The sequence below is a fragment of the Acinonyx jubatus genome, chromosome E1 (assembly GCF_027475565.1).
Source record: "Acinonyx jubatus isolate Ajub_Pintada_27869175 chromosome E1, VMU_Ajub_asm_v1.0, whole genome shotgun sequence".
NCBI classification, from domain to species: domain Eukaryota; kingdom Metazoa; phylum Chordata; class Mammalia; order Carnivora; family Felidae; genus Acinonyx; species Acinonyx jubatus.
This window is the reverse complement of record NC_069397.1, coordinates 9,179,446-9,202,893: the sequence shown is the minus strand read 5'-3', so window position 1 is coordinate 9,202,893 and position 23,448 is coordinate 9,179,446. Positions and strand designations below refer to the sequence as shown.

The 23,448-nt window shown below is 56.0% G+C and overlaps 1 protein-coding gene, 1 long non-coding RNA gene and 3 other non-coding genes across 7 annotated transcripts; all 5 read left to right on the top strand.

Moving 5' to 3' along the window:
• The first annotated feature begins 837 nt into the window (after positions 1-837).
• On the top strand, positions 838-19,564 carry TRPV2 (transient receptor potential cation channel subfamily V member 2). Of its 2 annotated transcripts, XM_027047647.2 has the most exons (15): positions 844-1,624; positions 3,368-3,685; positions 6,049-6,182; positions 7,374-7,667; positions 8,288-8,586; positions 10,133-10,306; positions 10,679-10,834; positions 11,446-11,541; positions 12,411-12,481; positions 12,963-13,128; positions 15,124-15,190; positions 15,300-15,637; positions 16,554-16,681; positions 17,446-17,525; positions 19,357-19,564. In XM_027047647.2, the coding sequence occupies exons 2-15, from the start codon at positions 3,486-3,488 to the stop codon at positions 19,449-19,451; spliced, it is 2,298 nt and encodes a 765-aa protein (XP_026903448.1). In that variant the 5' UTR covers positions 844-1,624; positions 3,368-3,485; the 3' UTR covers positions 19,452-19,564. The 2 variants fall into 2 exon arrangements, 1 of the variants encoding a protein (XP_026903448.1); XR_003416681.2 differs by lacking the exon at positions 12,411-12,481 and having other exon boundaries at positions 838-1,624; positions 19,357-19,416.
• Positions 19,565-21,051: 1,487 nt separating this feature from the next.
• Positions 21,052-23,445, top strand: LOC106981457 (uncharacterized). Of its 2 annotated transcripts, XR_008293924.1 has the most exons (4): positions 21,110-21,341; positions 21,496-21,597; positions 21,986-22,047; positions 22,763-23,445. It is a non-coding gene; the product is annotated as an uncharacterized LOC106981457 (long non-coding RNA). The 2 variants fall into 2 exon arrangements; XR_008293923.1 differs by having other exon boundaries at positions 21,052-21,341; positions 21,496-22,047.
• LOC113596006 (small nucleolar RNA SNORD49) lies at positions 21,422-21,491 on the top strand. The gene has a single exon (XR_003416712.1). It is a non-coding gene; the product is annotated as a small nucleolar RNA SNORD49 (small nucleolar RNA).
• LOC113596018 (small nucleolar RNA SNORD49) lies at positions 21,832-21,902 on the top strand. The gene has a single exon (XR_003416724.1). It is a non-coding gene; the product is annotated as a small nucleolar RNA SNORD49 (small nucleolar RNA).
• On the top strand, positions 22,958-23,031 carry LOC113596012 (small nucleolar RNA SNORD65). Its single transcript, XR_003416717.1, has one exon. It is a non-coding gene; the product is annotated as a small nucleolar RNA SNORD65 (small nucleolar RNA).
• Positions 23,446-23,448: the final 3 nt, after the last annotated feature.

Sequence of the window (23,448 nt, the reverse complement as noted above, 5' to 3'; positions counted from 1 at the left end):
AGGCAACAGATGAATAGGAGCTGGCTAGAACAAGGGCAGTGTGTGTGTGTGTGTGTGTGTGTGTGTGTGTGTGTGTGTGTGTGCGTTTGGGGGGGGAGGGTTGTTGCTGGCAGGGGGACCAGCCTGTGCAAGGCTTGGAGGCAACATAAGGGAGCATGGCATACTGGAGAGACTGAAATGTGTTCCAGTGTCTAGAACGGTGCTGTCCAATAGAATGTTCTGCAGTGATGGAGAAGTTCTGTATCTGTGCGGTCCAATATGGTAGCCACTAACCAACCACATGTGGCTACTGACCATTCGAAACGTGGTTACTCTGACTGTAGAACAGAATGTTTAATTTCATTTTATTATAACTGATTTAAATTCAGAGAGTCAGATGGTGTCTACCGTGTGGGACAGCGCAGGCCTAGAGTGCAACGTGTAAGACACGGTGGAGGTAAAGCAATGGAAAAGAGCATCTAGACTGCCCAGGGTTGCAGGGCCTGGAGTTTGCATTTGATTCTAAGTCCCAAGGGAAGCCATCGTTTGGGGTGGCAGGTGGGGTTAAGTGGGGACTGGGGGTGATCTGGGTTTCATTTTCGAAAGATCCTTCCAGTTGCTGCGCGGGGAATGGATTATGAGGGTGAGGGGTGGAGTTGGAGTGAAGCAGGGAGACCCGTTTGTAGGTGCCTCCAGTCTCCCAGGGGAGAGATGATAGTGGTTTCGACCGGACAGAGATGGAGACAATTTGGTAGGTTTGGGGCAGGGACTGGGTGTTAGGGAGCTCGGGAGAGGAAGGTGTCCCAGGGCTAGTTGGAGGGCGACCGTGACTTCAAGCCCCAGTGCGGAATCCGTACCCAGCTGGGGGCAGGGAGTTCTCATCTCTGCAGTGCCTGGAGGCCTCCCTGTCCCCCCCTGCTGGTAGGTGCTGGAAGCGTCTTTCGCTAAGGGGTGTGGAGCTGACAGGGCCCCCTGCTAGGGGGGGCAGGAGGAAAGCCCGAGAGAGATGGGAAAATCCCCTCAGATTCCTAGTTGGTCGGGTGGCGTGCATTCCCAGAGTCATGTGCTGGGCTGGGTCTGTCCTCTCCCTGGGGTCCGTCCACATTAGCTCCGTCTGCCCTGGGACGGGTCAACCAGTTCCCAGCCTGAGAAGGCATGTGGTGGGGAAGGGGAGGAGGCAGAGGTCGGCACAGCGGGGCAAGGACCCCCCACTCCGTGCCAGCTCCCACCTGCGGCAAGGCCCCAGAACCCGAGGGTTGCCTCTGCTTGCCACCCCACCCCCCCACCTGGGCCATCCCAGGCTAGACACAGTGGGGGTGGGGAGGCAGGGCGTGTCTCCCCGAGAGCAGGGTGTGGCCAGTGGTCCAGCCGGTCACTCGCGGATGGCCAGCCCGTCCTGACCCGGGAGACTTAACCCCACTCTCCACCATGCCTGCAGGCCGGGTGGGCTGAGGGTGCGGAACACCCCGAGACCGCAGCCCCTGGCGGAGCTCAGAGCAGGCTTGGGGAGGTTCTGCGGCTCCGGGCTGTCAACGCCCGCCGCCCTCCCTGCCTCACTTCCTCCCGCAGCCCCCGCCACCCCGGAGGCACGGGATCCCGGCGGGTCCGCAGCCCCGGCCGCCACGCCCTGGCCTCGGCCCGCGGGGTAAGTCGGTGGGCGATCGGGGCACATTGGGGAGGGGGGAAGGTGCCTGGAACCTGACAGCGACCGATCGGGGCGGGGAAGCCGCAGTGGGGGGGGGGGGTGGGGGGAGGCTGCCTGCTTCTCCAGCCCGAGTGAGTGTCTTCAAGGGGCTCCCGCCTCTACCTGGACTGCCAGACCCCTTCCTCCCTGCCGGTGCGGGTAAGGGCTGCAGGACAGGCGGCAGGGGCCCGACGGGTAGCTGTTGCTGCTGAGGCTTGGGAACGGTGGGCTGGGGGGCAGCCGGGGAGGCAGATCGGGGGTCGGGGGGATGGTTAGGGACATAAGCCAGGCTAAACGGTGTGTGGCTTGGGAAGGACGCCCCAGAGTGGCTGTCCATCTTTCTAGATAGATGGTGGGTCATGTTGAAGTAAAAAACCTAAAACAAACAAGTCTACATGTTGAGTCAGCGAGCCAGGTCCCCGCCTCTCTTGCTTCTGTGGGAAAATGCCCCCCAACCCCAGGTCCCTGAGGGCTGTGGGAGCCTGAAGCTGGACGGGGCCCAGCCCAAGCCCTGTCACCATCCAGCCTCTCATCTTCTCGCCCTTGTTTCTGCTCCCTGTCCCCTTCTCCCACCCTGCTGTCTCCCCACCCATTGCTGACTCTGTCTTCCTTCTTTCTGCTTCTACCCACTAGGGGGCTCCGGGGCCTTCCCCCTGCCCCCAACTGGGGCCCCACCCCTTGCCATGTGATGGAGGCTGTGGTTTCCATACTCCCACGAAGAGGTGTCAGGGCCCAGAGCCCCACTTAGGGCCCGAGAGGTGGGACTGTCAGAGGGAGTTTGGGCAGCCAGCCAGGGGGCTCCTTCCCCACTCTGTAGCCCCCAGAGACCCTAAAGCACAGAGAGGTGGCATTCAATGCCCTCAGAGATGAGTCAGACTGAAAACACAGATGGGCCCTGAAAGAGTTGGAGAAATGAAGAAGGACATCATGGTAGCGTGCTGTGGTTTTAGACCAGGCCCTGCCAACAGCTGACGACCTTGGGGAAGTCACTTCCCCTTTCTGAGCCTTAGTTGTCCTGGTAGCAAAACGAGAGGTCTGAGAGACCAGTGGTTTTCCAACCGCCTCCCCCGGAATGCTCCCGTCCTGTGGCAAGAGGTTCGATGACCCGCCTCTGGTGCCTACAGCCGCACTCTTATCTGTTGCGAAGATTGGCCACTGGGCAAGATGTTATGTAGAGAAATGCTGTGTTTGTGCTGTGACCCCAAACGTTTGTTTCCCCGGACCAGGGGCTGTGGCCTCTCAGATATCAGAGGGAGGGAAAGTCAGGGACAATCTCAACCCTTCCCGTGGGACTACGTCAGTAGGCAGACCCACTGGGTCCCTGTTCTTCCCCATTCCATCCTCACACCGGAAACCTCCCTCCCTCTCCTCACCCTGGCCTTCCTCCCCCTCCCGACGGTCTGACTCGGTGGGTGGGTCTACTTGTACTCAGCTTCTATCTAAACTTCTCTCTCTCTCTCTCTTTTTAATGTTTCTTTTTTTTTTTTTTTTTGAGAGAGAGAGAGAAAGAGAGCAAGCACGAGTGGGGAAGGGGCAGAGAGAGAGGGAGACAGAGAATCCCAAGCAGCTTCCACACTGTCAGCACAGAACCCGATGTGGGGCTCGAACTCACGAACTGTGAGACCATGACCTGAACTGAAATCAAGAGTCAGCTGCTTAACTGACTGAGCCACCCAAGTGCCCCCTAAACTTCTCTTTTTGCAGGCCCCAGCCAGACCTCTTACCCCAACCCAGGACTGGGAAGAAGGAGGGAAGGAGGAGCCTCTGACAACTCGGTCTCCACTGAGGTTTGAGCCAGACAGAGCAGCCTCCTCCCCTTAGGATGGCCTCGCCCTCCAGCTCTCCCACTTTCAGGCTCCAGACATCAGACGGAGGCCAAGAAGATGGCACTGAGGCGGACAAAGGAAAGCTGGGCCTTGGGGACGGGCCGCCCCCCATGGAGTCACCATTCCAGAGCGAAGACCGGAACTGCCCCCCTCAGATCAAAGTGAACCTCAACTACCGCAAAGGAACAGGTGTCAGGTGAGGCAGCAAATGGGGGTGGGGCCCAGGGGAGCACCCTGAGTCAGACTTGATGGCGAGGGGTGGAGGGAGGTCCTCAGTCTGGCTGTGATGGCTCCTGGGCCTGACAGGCATAACCCTGCTCTGCTCTCTGGGGTTGATCCCTCTGGAACCTTCCTCATTCCTGGCCTTCTGCCTTCTGAGGTCCTGTTCTTCTTCACAGGGACATGCTCTTCCATCTGGAAGTACTCAACAGACCCTTGCAACCCCTTGTGTGTGCCCTGACCCTTGTGCGTCACAGTCCCTGCGGGGATGCTAGCGTGATCCACACTCCGGTCCAAGTTGAGAGTCAGGGACATCTGGCAGTGTCCTGGGTGCTCCTGGGTTCTGTTCTTCTGCTCGAGGGCTGGACCTGTTGCCCAGGGGACTCTGGGGGGCTTCTGCTAGGAGTCTGCTTCACTTTGAGCCTCCTGTGATCAGTACCAGTTCAGACAGTGCGAGCCCACTTTTGCCGGGGGTATATGACTTCCCAGCTTTTGGGTGCGTGGGGGGCTCGCCTGGCATCCCCCCTCAGCGTGAGGTCTGATGTGTGAGGCTGGAGAATCCTCGTGGGCGAGGCGGGACCTGCCAGGAAAGCCCCTTCCTCTCTCCTCGTGTCTGAGACGTGGCACCAGTCTTGGCTCCCAGCCCAGAGCCCCTGTGTCGTTTGCATCGGAAGGCCTCGGTCAGATTCAGAGCCGGGCAGGGGAGGCTGTGGGTGAGGCTTCTGGGAGCTGAGTAGTTCCCCCGGCAGGCAGAATAGGTCCCTCGATGCCCCCTCAGTGCCTCAGTCTGTGCTCTTGTTGGGTTTCCCTGCCCCAAGACTGTGATGCCACCCGGTGATGGGAAGTATTTTGTCCAAATGGCCCCTTCCTCCGGCCAGACTGCCCATAGGGCTCCCCAGTCAGGCACAGAGTCCTCTCGGGCATGTCGCGGCCATGTGGTCTGCTAGGCAGATGATGGTATGTCTGGCCAGGCCAGGCAGACGCGCGACTAACTGGTGTGGGGAGGCAGGGCCTGGCTCTATCAGTCACACAGCCGCAGCTTAACACATGACTGAGCCCAACAGTCCCCTGCTCATTAGAGAGTCACTAACCCTTACTTGGTGCAGCTGGGACCTGAGGGTCCCCAGAGCTTCCAGTGGTCTCCCACCTCTTTTTGTCCCTTTATATCCACTGGTGACGGTTCCAGAAGCCCCAGGGGCAGGCTGGCCTCTGTAAATAGCGTCAGGCCCAGGAGGGGAACCCCACACTCCTTCCCCTCCCTCCCCTGTCACCAGAAACTGCTAGATGCTGAGGGGCTACCAGACCTCTTCTGGGGCCTTTCCCTGAAGTGTGGTTTCTCAGTAAAACTCTGGTGAGCATCTGATAGGTTTCAGCGCTAGGCCCCTGTGTCTCTGAGAAACTTCTGTCTGCCCAGCCTAGAATTTTTCTGGGGGTTAGGAGTCAGGGTCTGGAGTTAGTTAGACGACTTCCCCCAGGTGAGCCCCAGTCCTGCGCATGTGGCTTTGGACGAGTTACTTTACCTCTTTGTTCATCTAATGGAGAAAATAGAGATTGCTGATCCCCAGGGCTGAAGTGAGGGTTAAAGGTGCAACCACACCGTTATCAGTCTCGAGATGGTTTCTGAGAGGATCGGGGGGTTCTCTTATTTATTTATTTAACTTTTTTTTGGGTTTATTTATTTATTTTGAGAGAGAGGAAGTGTGTGAGCAGGGGAGGGGCAGAGAGAGAGGGAGAGAGAGAGAAGCCAAGCAAGCTCTGCTGCAGAGCCTGACTCGAACTCACCAACCTGTGAAATCATGACCTGAACCGTGAAATCAAGTGTTGACACTTAACCGACTGAGCCTCCCAGGCGCCCCTAGAGCTGGTTTCTGAGAGGATGAGGCCTTTTCTTGATTCTTTTGTCTAGGCCAGCAGGGCATACAGCCCCTAACAGTCTGTGGGTACCTCCTGTGGTCCCATCCCCACCTGGACTCCCGCTCTCAAGAGCATGACAGGTTCCTGTGCTGAAATCCTCTCTGGGATAACGAGCCTGTTTTAAGACCATCGAGCCACCTGGCAAATGATAAGCGCCTGATGCGGAAAAAAATCTGGAGTCGTGGGGATGCTGGGGACTAGTGCCCTGGACAGGCCCTCTTCCACCTGCTAGGACTCTGGGCACTTGGGGTCTCCTTGGTCTGCACTGGGCAGAGGCCCTCAGAAAGGCTCCCAGAGGGCTCTCAGGCCTGCAGGGTGCCCAGTGCTCACAGGATGCCCTGGAAGGACTCCCTGGGATGGGGGGCATTCGGGGTGGGGGGAAGCATGGTTCTTCCATAGCATCAGACACAAGTCACATCCCCACAGCCAGCCAGACCCAAACCGCTTTGACCGTGACCGGCTCTTCAGCGTGGTGGCCCGGGGCGTCCCCGAGGATCTGGCTGGGTTAGCAGAGTACCTGTCTCGGACCAGCAAGTACCTCACCGACTCAGAGTACACAGGTAGGCCTGCCCTGTGCTGAGACTCGGCTGAATGGGTGGCCTTGACCGTGGTCAGGAGCCAAGGGGTGACTGTTCTTAGCAGCCTTCCTGCCTAAATGGCTGCAGGGAGGCCCTGCCGACAGAGCTGAGGGCAGCTCATTGAGGTCACGGCTGTGCCTCCCGCTCCCTCCCCTCCCCCTGGCTCCTGGCCAACCTCCGCCATCTTCAGCCCACTTTGGTGGCCAAATGGATACTCACTGGTTCCCAGTGCATCTTTTGTCTTTTTTCTTTTCCTTTTTTCTTTTCTTCCTTTCCTTTCCTTTTTTCTTTTCTTCTTTCCTTTTTTTTTCTTTTCTTTTCCTTTCATCTTAAAATAACAGTGTCATTATTTTTGCCCCAAATCTAAACATCTTTATGGTTTGGCCTGATTAGAAAATCAGCCCCAATGTCAGAAAAGTAACATTTGTGCATTCCAGAAGATTCTGACCATAATGAAATGTATAAGGTGAGGTTAAAAACGTTACGACATCCTGGATCCCTGTTCATGATTTGGGATATATCTTTTCAAACCATTTAAATCTATCAGGTATATATTTACATAAGGGGTTGGGCCATATATACCCATTTGTGACAACTTACACTTGGGTGCATAGACTTCTAACTCGGTCACTTTAACAGCTGCAGAGCTTTTCTGTTGCATACATTTACCAGGATTTAGTTAACTATTCCTCAATGGTGGCCATTTAGGTTGGTTGTCGTTTTTGACCTCAACGTACTGGGTGCCAGGCCCTCTGTGTGCCAAGAATTTTGTATGTGATTCCATTTGACCCTTATAACAGCCCTGGAACATTCCCATTTTACAGTCAGGAAAACCGAGGTCAAGAGAGGCCAAGTGACTTGCCTAAGGAGAGAGCTATCAAATGATGGAGCCGTTTAACGAATATTGCTCCGGGTGTTCTGTAGACAACGTTGCGCACAAGACAAATTACGTCCTAGAAACCTATTTTCTAGGGCAGAAATTGTAGCCATACCTGTTGGTAGTTTCATACTTGCTGGTTGGAGCCTTAATACCCTATCACATGGCTGTGTTTCCACCGGTCATGTGTGACAATCTTTTTTTATCCTCCCAAGGGGTGCTTTGGAGCTGGTGGGCAGCCCGGCCACTCCAGGTCTGAGCACCCTGGTGCCCCTTCCCCTCCCCTTCTCCCACAGAGGGCTCCACGGGTAAGACGTGCCTGATGAAGGCCGTGTTGAACCTTCGGGATGGGGCCAACGCCTGCATCCTGCCGTTGCTGCAGATTGACCGGGACTCTGGCAATCCCCAGCCCCTGGTCAATGCCCAGTGCACGGATGAGTACTACCGAGGCCACAGTGCCCTGCATATTGCCATCGAGAAGAGGAGCCTGCAGTGTGTGAAGCTCTTGGTGGAGAATGGGGCCAATGTGCATGCCCGGGCCTGTGGCCACTTCTTCCAGAAGAAGAGCCAGGGGACTTGCTTCTACTTCGGTGAGGAGCCTTTCTTGGGTAAACTGAGGTGCAGAGGGGACGAGGTCGCACGGTAAATGTGTGGCAGAGCTGACCCTTAAACTCAGATCTGTCTGACGCCCAAGGGCTCGTGCTTCTAGTCACCGGGCTGCCTGCAAAAGCAGTTTGTCTTAGGAGATGTTTTAGCCTTGTCTGGCCAAGGAAGCTCGTCGCACATCCGCTCCCAGACCAGGACAGGGGAATGGGCTGGTGGAACCGGTGTGGGGGAAAGTCTAAAGGGGTGTCGATGCCAGGTGGCAGTGGGGCTGGGCTCTGGTGAAGAAAAGAGAAGGAGGCAAGGAGATGGGAACCTTGGTTGGCTGACCTCTGTTCTGAGCCTTTAGATGGTAAAAAGCTTCCATCACCTCTCCCTGGGGTCAAGAGCTGGACAGAAATGACTTTACCAGGGCTCATAGGAAAAGGCACAGCCGCCCTAAATGGGGCTTGGGACCATCTTCCCTCTCAGCACAGGCCCGGGCGGACCTGGGGTCCCGAGGCCTGACTCTCTTAAAGGGGGCCCGGCGTTCTGTCCTGGGAATGTGAGGCGTAGTCAGGTGGAAGCTGGGAGGCCTGAGGCTCAAGCTGTCCCTCTTGACCCCCAGGCGAGCTGCCCCTCTCTCTGGCCGTGTGCACCAAGCAGTGGGATGTGGTGACCTACCTCCTGGAGAACCGGCATCAGCCTGCCAGCCTGCAGGCGGCCGACTCACTGGGCAACACTGCTCTGCACGCCTTGGTGATGATCGCAGATAACTCGGCCGAGAACAGTGCGCTGGTGATCCGCATGTACGATGGGCTTCTCCGAGCCGGCGCCCACCTCTGCCCCACAGTGCAGCTCGAAGACATCCCCAACCTGCAGGGCCTCACGCCCCTGAAGCTGGCCGCCAAGGAGGGCAAAATCGAGGTGAGTGCCTGGCCCCCACCTTTCCAGGAAGCAACAGGACCCCCTTTGATTTTTCTGCAGAAAGAGCCTGGAGCAACATTCTAGATCATTGGTCTCTCTGCTTTTTTTTTTTTTTTTTAAGCTTATTTATTTTGAGAGAGAGAGAGAGAGAGAGAGAGAGAGAGAGAGAGAGAGAGAGAGAGAATCTTAAGCAGTCTCCACGCTCAGCATGGAGCCCAACTTGGAGCTGATTCCATGACCCTGGGATCATGACCTGAGCTGAATTCAAGAGTTGGCTGCTCAACCAACTGAGCCACTTAAACACCACCCCCCCCCCCCGTTTTTTTAAAGTAATCTTTACACCCAAGTTGGGGCTTGAACTCACAATCCCGAGATCACGAGTCACATGCTCCACCAACTGAGCCAGCCAGGCACCCCAAAACAAACTGCTTCTTAACCTGTTCGAGTTAGGGATACTTTCTAGTCTGGTGGAAGCTCTGAGCTCTGACCACAGAAGGGTACACACCTGTGTAGCCGGGAACCTCTGGTCTCGAGGGGCCTCAAGGACCTCTGGGCTGGGGTCCCTCTGCCATGTAGGGGCTCCAAGGAAGAGACCTCAGGGCAGAAGTGGGGAAGGAAGAGCCAGGTTCACTGGCAGGTCTGAACATATGTGAGCCGATGAGAATATTTACACTATGGCTGAGCATGTGAGGATGTGTGAGAAGAGTTTATACACACAAGGATCTGTGTGTACGGGCTGTGTGCGTGTATCTGTTTTTTTTTTTTTATTTTTAATTAAAAAAATTTTATATTTTTCTAGCATTTATTTATTTTTGAGAGATAGAGCAAGATAGAGCACAACCTGGGGAGGGGCAGAGAGAGAGGGGGACACAGAATCTGAAGCAGGCTCCAGGCTCTGAGCTGTCAGCACAGAGCCCGATGCAGGGCTCGAACCCACAGACCGTGAGATCATGATCTGAGCTGAAGTCAGATGCTTAACTGAATGAGTCACCCAAGTGTTCCTAAAATATTTTTCTTAGTGTTTATTTATTTTTGAGAGAAAGAGAGAGAGACAGAGCATGAGCTGGGGAGGGGCAGATAGAGAGGGAGACATAAAATCCAAAGCAGGCTCCAGGCTCCAAACTGTCAGCACAGAGCCTGATGCCGGGCTTGAACCCACAAACCGCAAGACTATGACCTAAGCCGTAGTCAGCCACTTAACTGACTGAGCCACTCAGGCTCCCCTAAGTTTATTTATTTTGAGAGAGAGAGTACACAAGTGGAGTAGGGACAGAGAGAGAGGGGAGAGAGAGAATCCCAAGCAGGCTATACACTGTCAATGCAGAGCCCAGTGCAGGGCTCGAACTCACGAACCATGAGATCATGACCTGAGCTGAAACCAAGAGCCGGAAGTTTACCCGACTGAGCCACTCAGGCACCCCTGCGGGTGTCTGCTTGTAGCTTTGTAGATGGTGGGCAGGTCTGCAGGGTACCGACTAGCTCCCAGCCTCCTGGTCAGTGCTGGGAGGTGGCCACGCAGGCCAAGATCACGTGCCTCACCTTGCAGATTTTCAGACACATCCTGCAGCGGGAGTTCTCAGGGCCGTGCCAGCCACTTTCCCGGAAGTTTACCGAGTGGTGCTATGGGCCTGTCCGGGTGTCGCTGTATGACCTGGCCTCTGTGGACAGCTGGGAGGAGAACTCAGTGCTGGAGATCATCGCCTTTCATTGCAGAAGCCCGGTGAGCCCACTGGGGCCCAGGGAGGGGTGCAAAGGGGGCCTGGCAGAGCTCCATACTTCAGGGCTGCCTCCTGGACATGCCCTGTGGCTGTGCCAGTGGGGATGTGGCTGCATGCCCCGACCCCAGCCTCTGGGCCCATGCTCATTCCACACACCGGTCCCACGCCCATGGGGAGCATGCAGGGGTCCTGGTGGCCACCTGCTCTGGACTGGAGGATGAGGCGCTCCGCCAGCCCATAGCCATGAGGTTGGGGTAGAGGCTGGTGGGGCGGGGTCATTTGGGACTCCCCCCCCTCCCATTTCCCTCAGCCCTTGTGTTGAGCCTGACATGAGCGGACCCCTGTATGCACCAGCTCTCATACTCCCACCCCAGCACCGACACCGGATGGTGGTTTTGGAGCCGCTGAACAAACTGCTACAGGCGAAATGGGATCTGCTAATCCCCAGATTCTTCTTCAACTTCCTGTGTTACTTGATGTACATGTTCCTCTTCACCGCTGTTGCCTACCACCAGCCCGCCCTGGAGAAGGTACAGCAGGTTGGGGGGCGGGGGGGGGAGGGGATGGGGGGCGCATGCTGGGGGAGGGAGGCCTCCTGGGACCAGCCTTGGAAGAAGATAGGGCAGGGATTGCCAACCCCCACCTGCACCTGATAACACTGTGACGCACCTGAGCTCTCGCGCAGCTAGTGGGTACCGAAGCCAGCAACGCAGAGATGATAACCATGCTGCTAATACGGGCTGGGTGCTCACCATAGGTGACAAAGTATTTCCAGGGAGTGACATGTGTTAGCTTATTTAATTAATGCTTAGAGCAGCCCTCTGAGAACGAAGAACTGTTAGCATCCCCGGTTTACAGTTGACGGGAGGGACGCACAGAGAGGTTAAGTGACTTATCCAGGCTCACGCAGGCTGTCAGTGGGGGAGATGGGATCGGAACCCACCGTCACAACCACTATACAGCGTGCCTCTACAACAGGCTAGAATCTGGGGGGGGGGGGGCCTGCCCGGGAGCCCGTGTTCCCTGTGCTGCTCTGCTTGGCTTCTCCAACAGCTCATGCTCAGAATGGGCCCTCAGCGAGGAGCGTCACTGTTGGGAGGGGACTCGGGTCCCAGGTCCTACCAGAGTGTCTCTTTCGCAGGCCTTCCTCTCCCTGAAAGTGACGACTGGAGGCTCCATGCTGCTGCTGGGCCACATCCTGATCCTGCTTGGGGGGGTCTACCTCCTCGTGGGCCAGGTGAGGGCTCCTCCCATCCCCCCTCTCACCCCATGACCCCAGCACTCCGTGTGGCTCCCAGAAACAAACTAGAATTCCCCTAGGAGGAGACTTAGACTGAGTTAATCACAATCCCTTCATTTCCGGGGAACTGTCCCATCACTACTAGCCTCGGGGCAGCTGAGGGCCTTGGGTTCTGGGGCCAGTATCTCCCTGCTGTGCTTTCTGGGGTTTCTGAGGGGCAGCAAATGACTCCCATGATTCCTTGCCAAGCCGGCTCTGCTCCCTGGAAAGTGGAGCTGGAAGCCCCCCACCCCCAGGTCCCTTGGCCGGGCTGGGACATTCCTCCTGGGGGTGGGGGGGAGCACAGACAGGCTGGAGCAGGTGCGCTCAGCCCGACTCCCCCGGTGGCTCCTTTTCAGGTGAAAGTGCAGGAGACAGGCTAGACACTGGGCCGTGGAGCCTGTCTCAGAGTGGGTGGGACTTTGGTACCAGATCCAGGTTGGCTGGAGTACAGGAGGGTCCCCGTGGGGCCAGGGTGAGGAGAGGCAAAGGAGCTCTTCCCCTAGGCCTGAGTAGTGAGTGAGTTCTTCGCCTGGGTCCACAGGGAGCGAGGAGGCGCCTGGCATTGTCCGGGTGTCTGTGGGTGGCCGCACTTTTCGGAAACAGGCTTCACAGCTTTCTCAGCTAGCATGAGCCCCCGTCCCCACCCCGCAAAAGTCCAAGATGCTGTTTGAGCCTGTGAGGTGGTCCTGGCCAGACTTCCACAAAGCCAGGCCGGCAGGCAGGGGACGCAGTGGGGAGCCCAGCAGGGCTGCTCTGTGGCCTGGACAGCAAATTTCCGCCCCACCCCCTGCTCCTCTCCTTCCCCCCTCCTCCTCCCCCCACAGCTGTGGTACTTCTGGAGACGCCGTCTGTTCATCTGGATCTCGTTCCTGGACAGCTACTTTGAAATCCTCTTGTACGTGGGGCCTCACTCCCTTCCCCTGTCTCAGCCCCGGGGAGCGGCTGGTGTGGCAGCAGGTGCCAGGCCGGCTGGAGAGGCGAGGATAGGAGCCGGGGAGCGCCTGGGGCCTGGACCAAAGTGCAGCCTGTCTGGCCTGGGGCTCCTTGTGCTCGTGATAGTTACGTGCCCTGAGCACTACGTGCCAGCAGAGCCTGAACTCTTTACATGTTGTGGCTCACTGAATCTGCACAAATGCCCCATGAGTCAGGTGCTGTTCCTAGTACCCCCGTTTTACAGGGGAGGGACCTGAGGCCCACAGGGATTAAATGACCCCTGATTGGGTCCAGTCCCAGGCAGATGGAGGACTTCTCATCCATCTAGATGGATGGATGGTGGGAGAGGCAGGGGTGGTCGGTGCCGGCCAGTGGGGGCAAGTGGGGGCAGAGGGAGCTCGCCAGGTGGCCTGCAAGCTGACCCAAACTCTGTTCCCACGCAGCCTGATTCAGGCCCTGCTCACAGTGGTGTCCCAGGTGCTGCGTTTCCTGGCCGTCGAGTGGTACCTGCCCCTGCTGGTGTCCTCGCTGGTGCTGGGCTGGCTGAACCTGCTTTACTACACACGTGGCTTGCAACACACGGGCATCTACAGTGTCATGATCCAGAAGGTGAGAGACGGGGCGCGGTGACCAGGCAAAGCTGGACACCGTGCCAACAGGACCCTCTTGACCTCAGCAGGCAGGTGCCCTCCTCCTGGGCAGAGGAGAACACGAGCATGTCTGCCTGTGCATCACAAACCCAAGTTCAAGCACGAGCATGAGTACCAGCGTGCACACACCTGCCCTCAGCGGTCTGCGCTCTGCATGGGTTTGAGCAAACACAAGGATATCTGTGTGTTTGCTAGTGCATCCTCGCACACCGAAGGAGCAGAGACGATGCACATGAGCTCATCTATGTGCCTGTGTCCTGGGACACCTGGGCATATGGATGTGTCTGCGTTCATTTATTTATCCAACAAAAGTTGAGGTGTGGGCCAGGTCCCGTTTTAAGTGTTGGAATATGCTCCTTTGTTTGCTAACAAAACAGACAAGTCCTCAACTCTCCTGCATCTGACATTCTGGTAGGGGAAATGGAAACACTAAGAGAAATAGATGAGAACATTACAGGTTGCTGAATGCTATGGAGGAAATACATAGGCCGATGCCTTGGGGAATGACTGGGGCAGCGGGTGCTTTAGATGGGATGGTCTGGGAGACCTCTCTGAAGAGGTGATGGATGAGACCAGAAAAATGATTTAGCCAGCGCAGACTCAGAGAAGCAGCATCGGAGGCAAAGGCCAGGAGCCAGAACAAGCTTGGAGCACTTGGGACAGAGCAAGGAGGCTGGGGAGAGTGAGTGGAGGGAGGAAGTTGGGGATTCGTTGTCCATGGGGAGGGGTCTGGAAGCCCCAGAGGTTTAAAAAAATGTTTTTAATTGTGGCAAAATATACATTACAAAATGTACTATCTTAATAATTTATTTTTATTTTTGAGAGTGCACATGCATGAGCACAAGTGGAGGAGGGGCAGAGAAGAGGGAGAGAGAGAATCTCAAGCAGTTCCCACACTCAGCATGGACCCCGATGCTGGGCTCGATCTCACCAACCACGAGATCATGACCTGAGCCAAAACCAAGAGTCAGAGGCTTAAGCGACTGAGCCACCCAGCCTCCCCCATCTTAATCATTTTTAAGTGTACTGTTTAGTGATATTAAATACCCTCATAATATTATCCTACCTTTAGAGGACAGTATTAAGTATCATCCATCTACAGAGTTGAAACTCTGTCCCCCTATTCAACATGAACTCCCCACTCCCCTCCCTGAGCCCCTAGCAACATCATTCTTTTTTTCTTTTTTTTAATGCTTATTCATTTTTTGACAGAGAGAGAGTCAGAGCATGATTGGGGGAGGGGCAAAGAGAGAAGGAGACAGAATCCAAAGCAGGCTCCAGGCTCCAAGCTGTCAGCACAGAGCCCGCCGTGGGGCTCGAACCCATGAACTGTGAGATCACAACCTGAGACAAAGTCAGATGCTTAAACCAACTGAGCCACCCAGGCGCCCCAACACCATTCTTCCTTCTGTCCCTATGAATTTGACTCCTCTAGGTAGCTCATAGAAGTGCGATCCTACGGTTTGTGTCCTCTTAGGACTGGCTAGGCTCAGTCAACACAGTGTCCTCCCGGTTCATCCATGTTGTAGCGCGTCTCAGAATCTCATTCCTTTTTAAGACGGAGTAACATTTCACCGTGTGTATATACCCCATTTTGTTTATCCCTTTACGCATCACTGGATGCTTGTGTTGGTTATTGTGAGTAACGCTGCTGTGAACAGGGGTGTGCAAGTACCTGTATGGGTCTCTGCTTTCAGTTCTTTTGGGTCTATTGCCCAGATGTGGAATTTCTGGATCATAGGGTAATTCTGTGCTTCATGTTTTCACCCTGGATGGTTGTAAGCAAGAAAGTGATGTTAAAAGACCAGTCTGTTCAGTGTGGGATGCACAGATTTGTGTGTGTGTGTGTGCATGGTGTGTACAAGGGAACCCATGCTCAGGGCGGAGGCAGGGGTTGTAGGTCATGCCCAATGGGCCGGCCACCCACTCCGGCTCCTGGGTGTGTGTGTTCTAGGTCATCCTGCGGGACCTACTCCGCTTCCTGCTGGTCTACTTAATCTTCCTTTTCGGCTTCGCTGTAGGTAAGGGCTCCCCCCTCTGGCCCCTGCCTCTCCCTTGCCCACTCTGTACACCCTCGAGGCTGCCCCCTGGTCTCCCCAGGCTGAGGATCCCCCTTTCTCCCTCCTGCAGCCCTGGTGAGCTTGAGCCGGGAAGCCCTGGACTCCGGGGTCCCCATGGGCCCCAATGTCACGGAGGCAGCACAGCCTGGGGTGGGACGGGAGGACGAGGGGGGCAGCTCGTCCCCATATGGTGGCATCCTGGACGCCTCCTTGGAGCTCTTCAAGTTCACCATCGGCATGGGGGAGCTGGCCTTCCAAGACCAGCTGCGTTTCCGCGGCGTCGTGCTGTTGCTGCTGCTGGCATACGTGCTGCTCACCTACATCCTGCTGCTCAACATGCTCATCGCCCTCATGAGCGAGACCGTCAACAGTGTCGCCACCGACAGCTGGAGTATCTGGAAGCTGCAGGTACTGCGGGGTGACGGTGGGGGGCTCCCCTCCCTTTCCCCAAGTTCTGGGCCCGGTGAGGAGTGTGTAGGACCCAGCTGAGCTGGGCCCCCTCATCCATTCCTTCCTTCCTAGGGCTGTTGTGGGGATCGAATGGGCTCATAGATCTAAAGCCCTGGGGACGGTGCCTGGCACGTAGTAGGTGCTGAAAGGGTTAACGGTTAACATTGTCAAGTATCTCTTGAGTGTCTACCACGAGCTAAGCTTAGTTCTCAGTTCTTCGGGGCGAAACACACAGCAGAGAACAAGATCGCGTCCTTGCCCTCACGCAGTTCCCGTCCTGTGTTTATCAAACTGTCAATGGGGTTGCTTTAGTGGATGAGGCAGGCGGGACGTGCAATCCTGGGATTGGGGAGCAGAGGGCCCTGTAGCTGGGGGCTGATACGACATCTGCCTTCCATGGAAGAAGCAATAGCTACTTCTTGACTGGAGGGTTGAGGGTGGGCAGTTGGTGCTCAGAAAGCTTTGCCCCGAAGGCTGGACTCCCACTGATTCACTGCTGACCTTGGGCAAGCCCCCTATCTTCTCCGAGCCGTGCCCTCATGGGCAAAGTTCTGTGCCCCACCTAATTCACTTGTGTGCCGGCGGGCAGGCACACGTGTGGGTAGAGCAAATAAAATTCCGCACCTGCTGGTGTGGAATTCTGGAATCGGTGACAACGCAAGTAACCGTTGGGCACTCACCACGTGCTGACTTCCCAACACCCGTCCGCCTGCAAGCGGGGAAACTGAGATTCAGAGGGGTTGGGGGCCTAACATCACACAGGTAATCAGACACGGGAGCTGGATTCAAACCCACATGCTTAGCAGACTTTGGGTTCTACAAAGTGCTGTGGAGTACCCTCCTGGCTACCGTCTGATGTGTCCTTTGTCCCCAGAAAGCCATCTCTGTCCTGGAGATGGAGAATGGCTACTGGTGGTGCAGAAGGAAGAAGCGGCGGGCAGGCGTGAAGCTGACCGTTGGCACCAGGCCAGATGGCAGCCCTGATGAGCGCTGGTGCTTCCGGTGAGTGAGGGAGGCAGGGGAGGGTGGCCCGGGGGCCTTGCTGACCCAGTGATCCCTGGAGACTGCACACCACAGGTCGGCCTGACTCTCGCAAAAGCCAGGGGACAGCCACCAGGAGTCAGGTCTGGTGGGAAAGGCAGGGCCCAGGAGCACCAGGGGACTCCGCCCTGGACAGGCGAGGTCAGGGATGCCGGTCTGCCATCCCAGCCGGTCCTGTCCCTTCCCTCCCCTGACCTGCTCCTTCCGGCCTGAAATGGGGCAACACTCAGGAGGCCAAGAAGCCAGAGGGACCCTCAGGTTCCAGCACACTAGCCTTGCCCGGGCTGGTCTGCTCTGCCCTCCTAACTCCCCCAGCCCGACCACAGAGGCTCCGACCCTTCCACAGAAAACAAAGTCTGCGGTGGGAGAGGGGAGGGTCTTGGGCATGCGGAGCGGCCACAAAAGGGCTCCAGAACCCAGGAACACAAAGACACACAGGATCTAAACTCTTCTCTGGGTATTCAGGGCAACCCAGGTGACTGTGAACGGCCTGAAGGGACAGATGCCCGTTTCCGCCAACGCAGACACGTGGCCCAGGGGGCAGCGGGGTGGTGGCCACCCGGACGGGGCCCGGGTGGGATGACGGGTGGCCCAGTGTCCAGCGAGAAGGGCAGAGAAACCCCATTCTCCTGACCGTCCCCGTGTCTACCTGGGCCCCGCTCCCGGGGCAAAGCAAGCTGCACAGGTGGCCTCCCAGAGCCTCAGGGCTGCTCTGTTGTCCTCAGGGTGGAGGAAGTGAACTGGGCTGCGTGGGAACAGACGCTGCCAACGGTGTGTGAGGAGCCAGCAGGGCCTGGCATCCCTGGTGAGTAGCCATGGACCAGAGCCCCTGCTCTGGAGAGAGAGATGTCCGTGTGTGTGTGTGTGTGTGTGTGTATGTGTGTGTGTGTATGTCTCTGTCTGCTCAGCCACACAGCCACGGACAGTCTGGGGCAGGACCACCTCCATGGCCACTTCCCAGTCCCCCTTAAAACCCTTCCCTCCTTTTCTCTCCAGCCCCACCTCCTCACCGGCCTGTTTTCAGGGGGTCAGCCGGGAGACACTCTGAGGATGTTTGCCTGCCCTCACCTCCCCGTGCCCTCCTCTTGGCCGGGTCCACTCAGCTGCACCCTTCCAGGCCTGGGCTGCGCCTGGGGGAACGAGTTAGAGAGCCCCCCCCGCCACCTATCCCACAGCTCAGGGGGCATCTCTCTGAGCCCCCACTGGCTCTGCCCCATCTACAGGGCCAGCCTTGCTGATCCCCGGCTTTGCCCCCCTACCCAAGCCCCCAGCCCCCACCCCTCTGAGGAGAAGCCACTTCCTAGGCCTTTCCCCCGAGTCACGGCCTGCGTCCTGTCCGTTCAAGTGTGTGGAGGCCCCTCCTGTCTCCACCCTGCTGCCTGCCACCAAGACCGGCCTTGGCTCCTTCCTCTCATCTGGAGACCCGTTTCAAGGATTAGCTGTCTCCACAGCATGCCCTTTCTGGAATCTTCAGTAGCTCCCACTTGGGTCTGCGGTTGGCTCTCCTCTTTCTCGTTCTCTTTCCAGCAGACTCCACTTGTCTGTGACTGTGGCGCGCGACCCCTCCCCACAACAGCGCCTGCGTCACCTCTGACCTCTGGGTAGGGACACTCCTCCAGCCTCTGGTTTCCCAGGCTCCTGGGGCCCTGACCGTGGCCCTCACAAACCGATAGATTTCCTGCTTGCCCTCTTTGCGTGCCTCCCTTCCTCTGAGTCCTGCCACCCTATCACCTCGAGGCCGAGACTCTGAAAGTCACCTTGCCCTTCATCTTGCCCCAAGTATCCCATACCTACTGCCTGCTGGGACTTCCAACTGGACATCCCCAACAGGGACGGCCTTGGGTTGGCCCTTCCGGGTAATGCGTGTGCCAGCCCTCCCTCTCCTCACCTGGGCAGGAGGCCTGGACACCTGCTCAGTGTCCCTCTCAGCCTGGTGCTGAGTATTATCAGGACCTCTCAGGCAGCCACTCACTCCTCTGCCCCCAGCCCTCCTGTCTTCAAGCTCCTGCACCACTGCAAGGCTCCGTCTGCACCCTCTCCTTTAGGCAAGTCTTCCTGCTCCAGGCTTAGCCCCCAGTGCAGTCAAAAACTACACAAGGCCCGCCCGGTACGCCTCTCACTGTCTGGAAGGCCTCACCCCCCAGGGGGAAGACACATCGCTGAAGTCCAGCCCGTTTCCCACACCTCTGTCCCTCCATGTGACAGCCAGTCCCCCCACACTGCTCCCTGTTCTCTCTGTCCAAGTGTCATTCCTGCCCCTTATGGGTGTCCAAATCTGCCTTACTTACAGGTTGCGTCTCTCTTCTCTCCCCTGAGCTCCCTGGACACCTACTTCTCACTTCCCTCCGGTTCTTCTTCCCGCCAGGTGTTCCAGATTCTAACACAAAAGGCTGTCACCTCCAGGGACTTTAAGCTCCTGGGAGGAAGTCCCTGACAGGCACAAAGCAGGGGTTCAGTAAATGCCCGCAGGAGGGGGTACATAGGGAGAAGGGTTGCTGGCGACTTTGGGATCACCTGCTGCACACAGAGCGTGTGGATGTGGTTTCATGGCTGTGGCCTCCTCCTGCTTCCCTGGCGCCTGCCTCCTGGGGACACAGCCCCAGGCCCAAGCCACAGGGCTCTTCATCCTTTTACAGGCACCGTGAAGAAGCCTGTCCTGGCCGTCCAACTGGAGGAGGACACCGCCTCAGAGGATGACCACCTGCCCCTCCAGCTCCTGGAGTCCTACTGATGTCCTGCCCAGATGCAGGACAGAGCCAGGGAATCTCTCCAGCCCTACCTGCTGGCTCTGGGGCTCCAGGGAACTTCGCTGGCAAATATAAATAAATATTTTCTCATGACTAACTCTCCTGGAAGCATTATTTAAGCAGAGTTAATGGGCCCTCGGGCTGACTGACATCTGCATGTCTCTGTGAGCGTTTCTCTGTCTAGGACTGGGTGACTGTTGCCCTCAACCCAGGCACAGGAGACCCTCACCTGCTGGCCCCCAGCCTCGGGGCTGTCTTTTCCTGAGTGCCGTACCTGCTGTCGTGACAGATGTGTGGTGGGGGACGCCGGCAACACAGCCACCTTTTGTCCTTTCCCACAGCTTCCAGCCACATCCAAGATCTCTCTCAAAGCCTTTGAGCTCCTTGGTTTCCTTCAGGCTCTGGATTATTGGTTTCCCTCCCTGCTGGGCTACCTGCTCAGTTCCTACCCCTCCAAGCTGTTCTGCAAGGCCGCCAGAGGGGACTTCCTAAGAGGGAAGAGAAACATGTTACCCATGTGCTCTGAAGGCTTAAAAGGCTCCCCCAGTGCCCACAGGACACCCTAGCTGGCATCCTCAGTCCTCCAGGGTTTTGCCCAAGTATTTCCAGACACCCCTTCCCCTATACCCCTGCTGTCCTCCATGCTGTCCTTAGCACTTTTACTGTATTCTTCAAGTAGACTGATGGGCCTGTGTATTTGACCCCACCCCCACCCCCCACTTGGCTCTTGCTGGAAGCCCCCCACCCCACCCAAATCCTTAAGACCAGCCCACAAGTTGTCTCGCTATAGCTTTCCCAATTTTCTCCAGTCCAAATGAATTGCTCTTCCTTGGTGTCCTAAGTGTTTATAAAACGCGTACGAATTGAGTATTTTTTAAGTGGGGAAGACCTAAGGGTGTGCAAATGCTGAAAGGAAAGCATTTGCGGAGAGAGAGAGGTTTACATTGCTGGTGAGATCGAAGAACAGGCACAGGAGAAAAGAGGATGGAAGCGGATCCAGATAAGACGTCTGCTTGCTCCTTAGGGGTCATTCTCAAGAGTGATGAGAGCTGTCAGCAAGAAGGGATTTTGAGAGACTCCGTGGATGTTTTGAAATAGCTGCGGGAAGAGAGCAAACTGGCAGTCAGAAGCACTACTATTTGTGAATGCTTGCTGTTTCAGGTGTGATATCTCATGTGATCCTCAGAGTAACCTCTGCGGTGCCGGTATCTTCATGACCAGAGGAGCAACAGAAGCTCAGGGTGGCTGAGTGATTCGCACAAAACCACGCAGCTAACAAGCGTCTGGGGCCCCAACGCCTCTTTGCTACCGCGTTTCAGCCCCCACGCATGCGCCCTGCAGCACTCCTGGCACCGCGAGTCACATTATCCGGGGCCATGGAAGAGACCATGGGCTCTAAAGGAGGGGGGGTGGCCTGGGGTGGTGGGGCGGAGTCTGCATCGTTAAATGGGCTGGAAGTTCCCGTGAGTCTTTGCCAGCATTACCCGCCCTCTTGTGAAGAATGGAATATTCCGACTCCTTAAAGGCAAGGCACGCAGCTAAAGCGACCTTTCCCTTAGAGTTGCTATGGAGGTAAGCGAGGTTTGCAATTTAGCTTAGTAGCTGGCGGCAAGGGCAAATGAGCTAGAAGCTTCCTAGTTTCTGCAAAGAAGGTTTCGGGAGGCTTATGTGGGGAGTGGAGGGCGGCTCGGGCTTCGTGGCGGGCGCGTCAGTGGGGGGAGAGTCGGCGCAGGGCCGCGGGGGACCGAGGCTCAAGGGCCGCGTGCCTGTTTATCCCGTAGGGCTGCTGCAGTCCCAGGAACCTGAGGTCCCCGAAGGCCGGGCCCCCGCTCTCCGGACCCGCCGTGGGGAGCGCGCCAACCCCGGAGAAGTGGGTAAGTGTGGGTCGGCCTGCACGTGAGCGCGCTTCGCGGGTGAGGTTGGTAATGGGGGCCACGAGGAGAACTTGGCCGACTGTCCCGATGATAATGAGATTAGGAAGTGCAGTCAGAATGACAACTGACGGTTTTTATGCCTGTCTGACCGCAGTCGCTGAAACCTCGACAGGGTGATTGAACATCACCGCCAGAACTTGGCCCTTAACACGCGTCGCCCTCCATGTGCCAGCCGGGAGCAGGATCCCTCCCTAAGGTAGGACCTAGTCCGGGCGGGGTTGGAGCTAAATTTGGAACGTTTTGGTTGCTCAAATGCAGTGGAATTGGCTGATAGTTTACAGTTGTAAGGTTTGTGCATTGGAACACCGCACCATCACAATGTGTTGCTGAGAACAGCCAACGGCCTGGTTGTTTGTGGAGCAATTACGGCTTGTTTCCAGGTGGTGTCCAGGTTTCTGGAGTGGTACTGGGGAGTGGGGAGGTGCTTGACTGCTCTGATGAAATCACTTATAGGAAGTGCCGTCAGAAGCGATAACTGACGATAACAGTTCCTGGCTGACTGCAGTCAACAAGTCCTCCCCAGCTGCCGGTGTCCTGGCGGATCTTGGTTTGAGCAGTGACCTTTATTTTCTGTATTCACCCAGGTTGCCAGTTAGCGTGCGATCGTAGCAGCTGAATATTCGAGTGATGAGTGGCCTGCCTTGAGGTGAGTTTTGATCTCTGGAGAAGTTTAGTGGTTGAGTGAGCCTCCCTGTTACATTAGGTGAAGTTCCCGTTAGATAGTGGGAATTTTTATCTGGTTAACCTAATCCCTTGTATCCGTGTAGCCCTTGACCTTTATTGGCAACATCTCTTGAGATCCTGATTATGGTTCATAGTGGTCGTGGAGCTGAGTGCAGAGGAAACCCAGGAATTTCCTTTTCATCTCACTGCTGTATAATCCTGAGCAAATCGCCTATTTGCTGAGATTGTTTTCCTTGTCCTTTAAAATGGCAGCTTTAGGTCTGGGATCTTTAAAATGATGTGACTAGGGGCACCTGGGTGGCTCAGTCATTTAAACACCTGACTTGGCCTCAGGTCATGATCTCGCAGTTCATGAGTTCCAGCCCTGCATTGGGCTCTGTGCTGACAGGTCAGAACCTAGAGCCTGCTTCAGATTCTGTCTCCCTCTTTCTGCCCCTCCCCTGCCCGTGCTTGCTCTCTATCTTTAAAACTAAGTATTTTTAAAAACTGATGTGACTTAAGTGGAGGTTACGATATCCAAAGAAGCCACTTAAAACTTCTAGACTTCTGTGGTTTAATTTACAAAAAAGCATCTCCAGAACGTTTCCAAGAACTATTACGATGAACTTGGGAGCTGTAGTTGAGGCTATCCTGATAAGACCTACCTGTTTTGTCTTTGGTGTCTGCTGCCTGTCTAGGGGTGCCTGAATTGCCCCAGGTTTTGAGTGCTGGGTTGTCGAAAATCAGCAATCAGCAGTGTGGAGTTGAAGCCGGTGGTGCCACAGCTCAGCCCAAGTAGAGGTAAGCTTTTGTCTGGACAAGGGCCCCCTCCCCCTCTTTGGTAGAACGAATAAGCTAATTTTGTGTAAACTGATACGCAGGAAAAGGATATCAAATGATGAAATCACCTAAAAATAGCTGGAATTACCGGCAGATTGTGTAGTGTTGAACCTGTGGTTTTCTGAAGATATCTGTGTATGCTGTGAATAACCGTTGGTCGGAGTAGAGAGTGAGACTGATACTTAGTGTCTTTGCAGGCTATCTTCCAGAGAATGGTCAGCCATGCGAGGACCAGTGACCACCATCAGCTTGGACTGAAAACCTAGACTTCAGTAGTTGGTGTGGAAACAGTACTTACCTGAGGCTGAGATTCAGAGCCCATTCCGTTACCAGCAGTAGAACCAACAAATGTGTTTTTGTCACTGTTGGTTTTCTAGTGTTACAAATATATTTCTAGTTCTCCCTTGCCCAAAGAGCTTTCTGCACTTTTTAATTTTGTATAAATTCTGTTGGGTGAGGGTCTGAGTTCTTAAGCTTAAAGCTTATTTCTTCCTGAAATTAGCATTTCCATGCAATTACAATAAACCAGTACTACAATAAAGGA

Excerpts from the sequence above, each read along its gene's own strand:
- TRPV2 (XM_027047647.2), top strand. The coding sequence starts at position 3,486 with ATGGCCTCGCCCTCCAGCTCTCCCACTTTCAGGCTCCAGACATCAGAC. Across the intron at positions 8,587-10,132 it reads CCAAGGAGGGCAAAATCGAG|ATTTTCAGACACATCCTGCA; the intron begins GTGAGTGCCTGG and ends CTCACCTTGCAG. Across the intron at positions 11,542-12,410 it reads TCTACCTCCTCGTGGGCCAG|CTGTGGTACTTCTGGAGACG; the intron begins GTGAGGGCTCCT and ends CTCCCCCCACAG.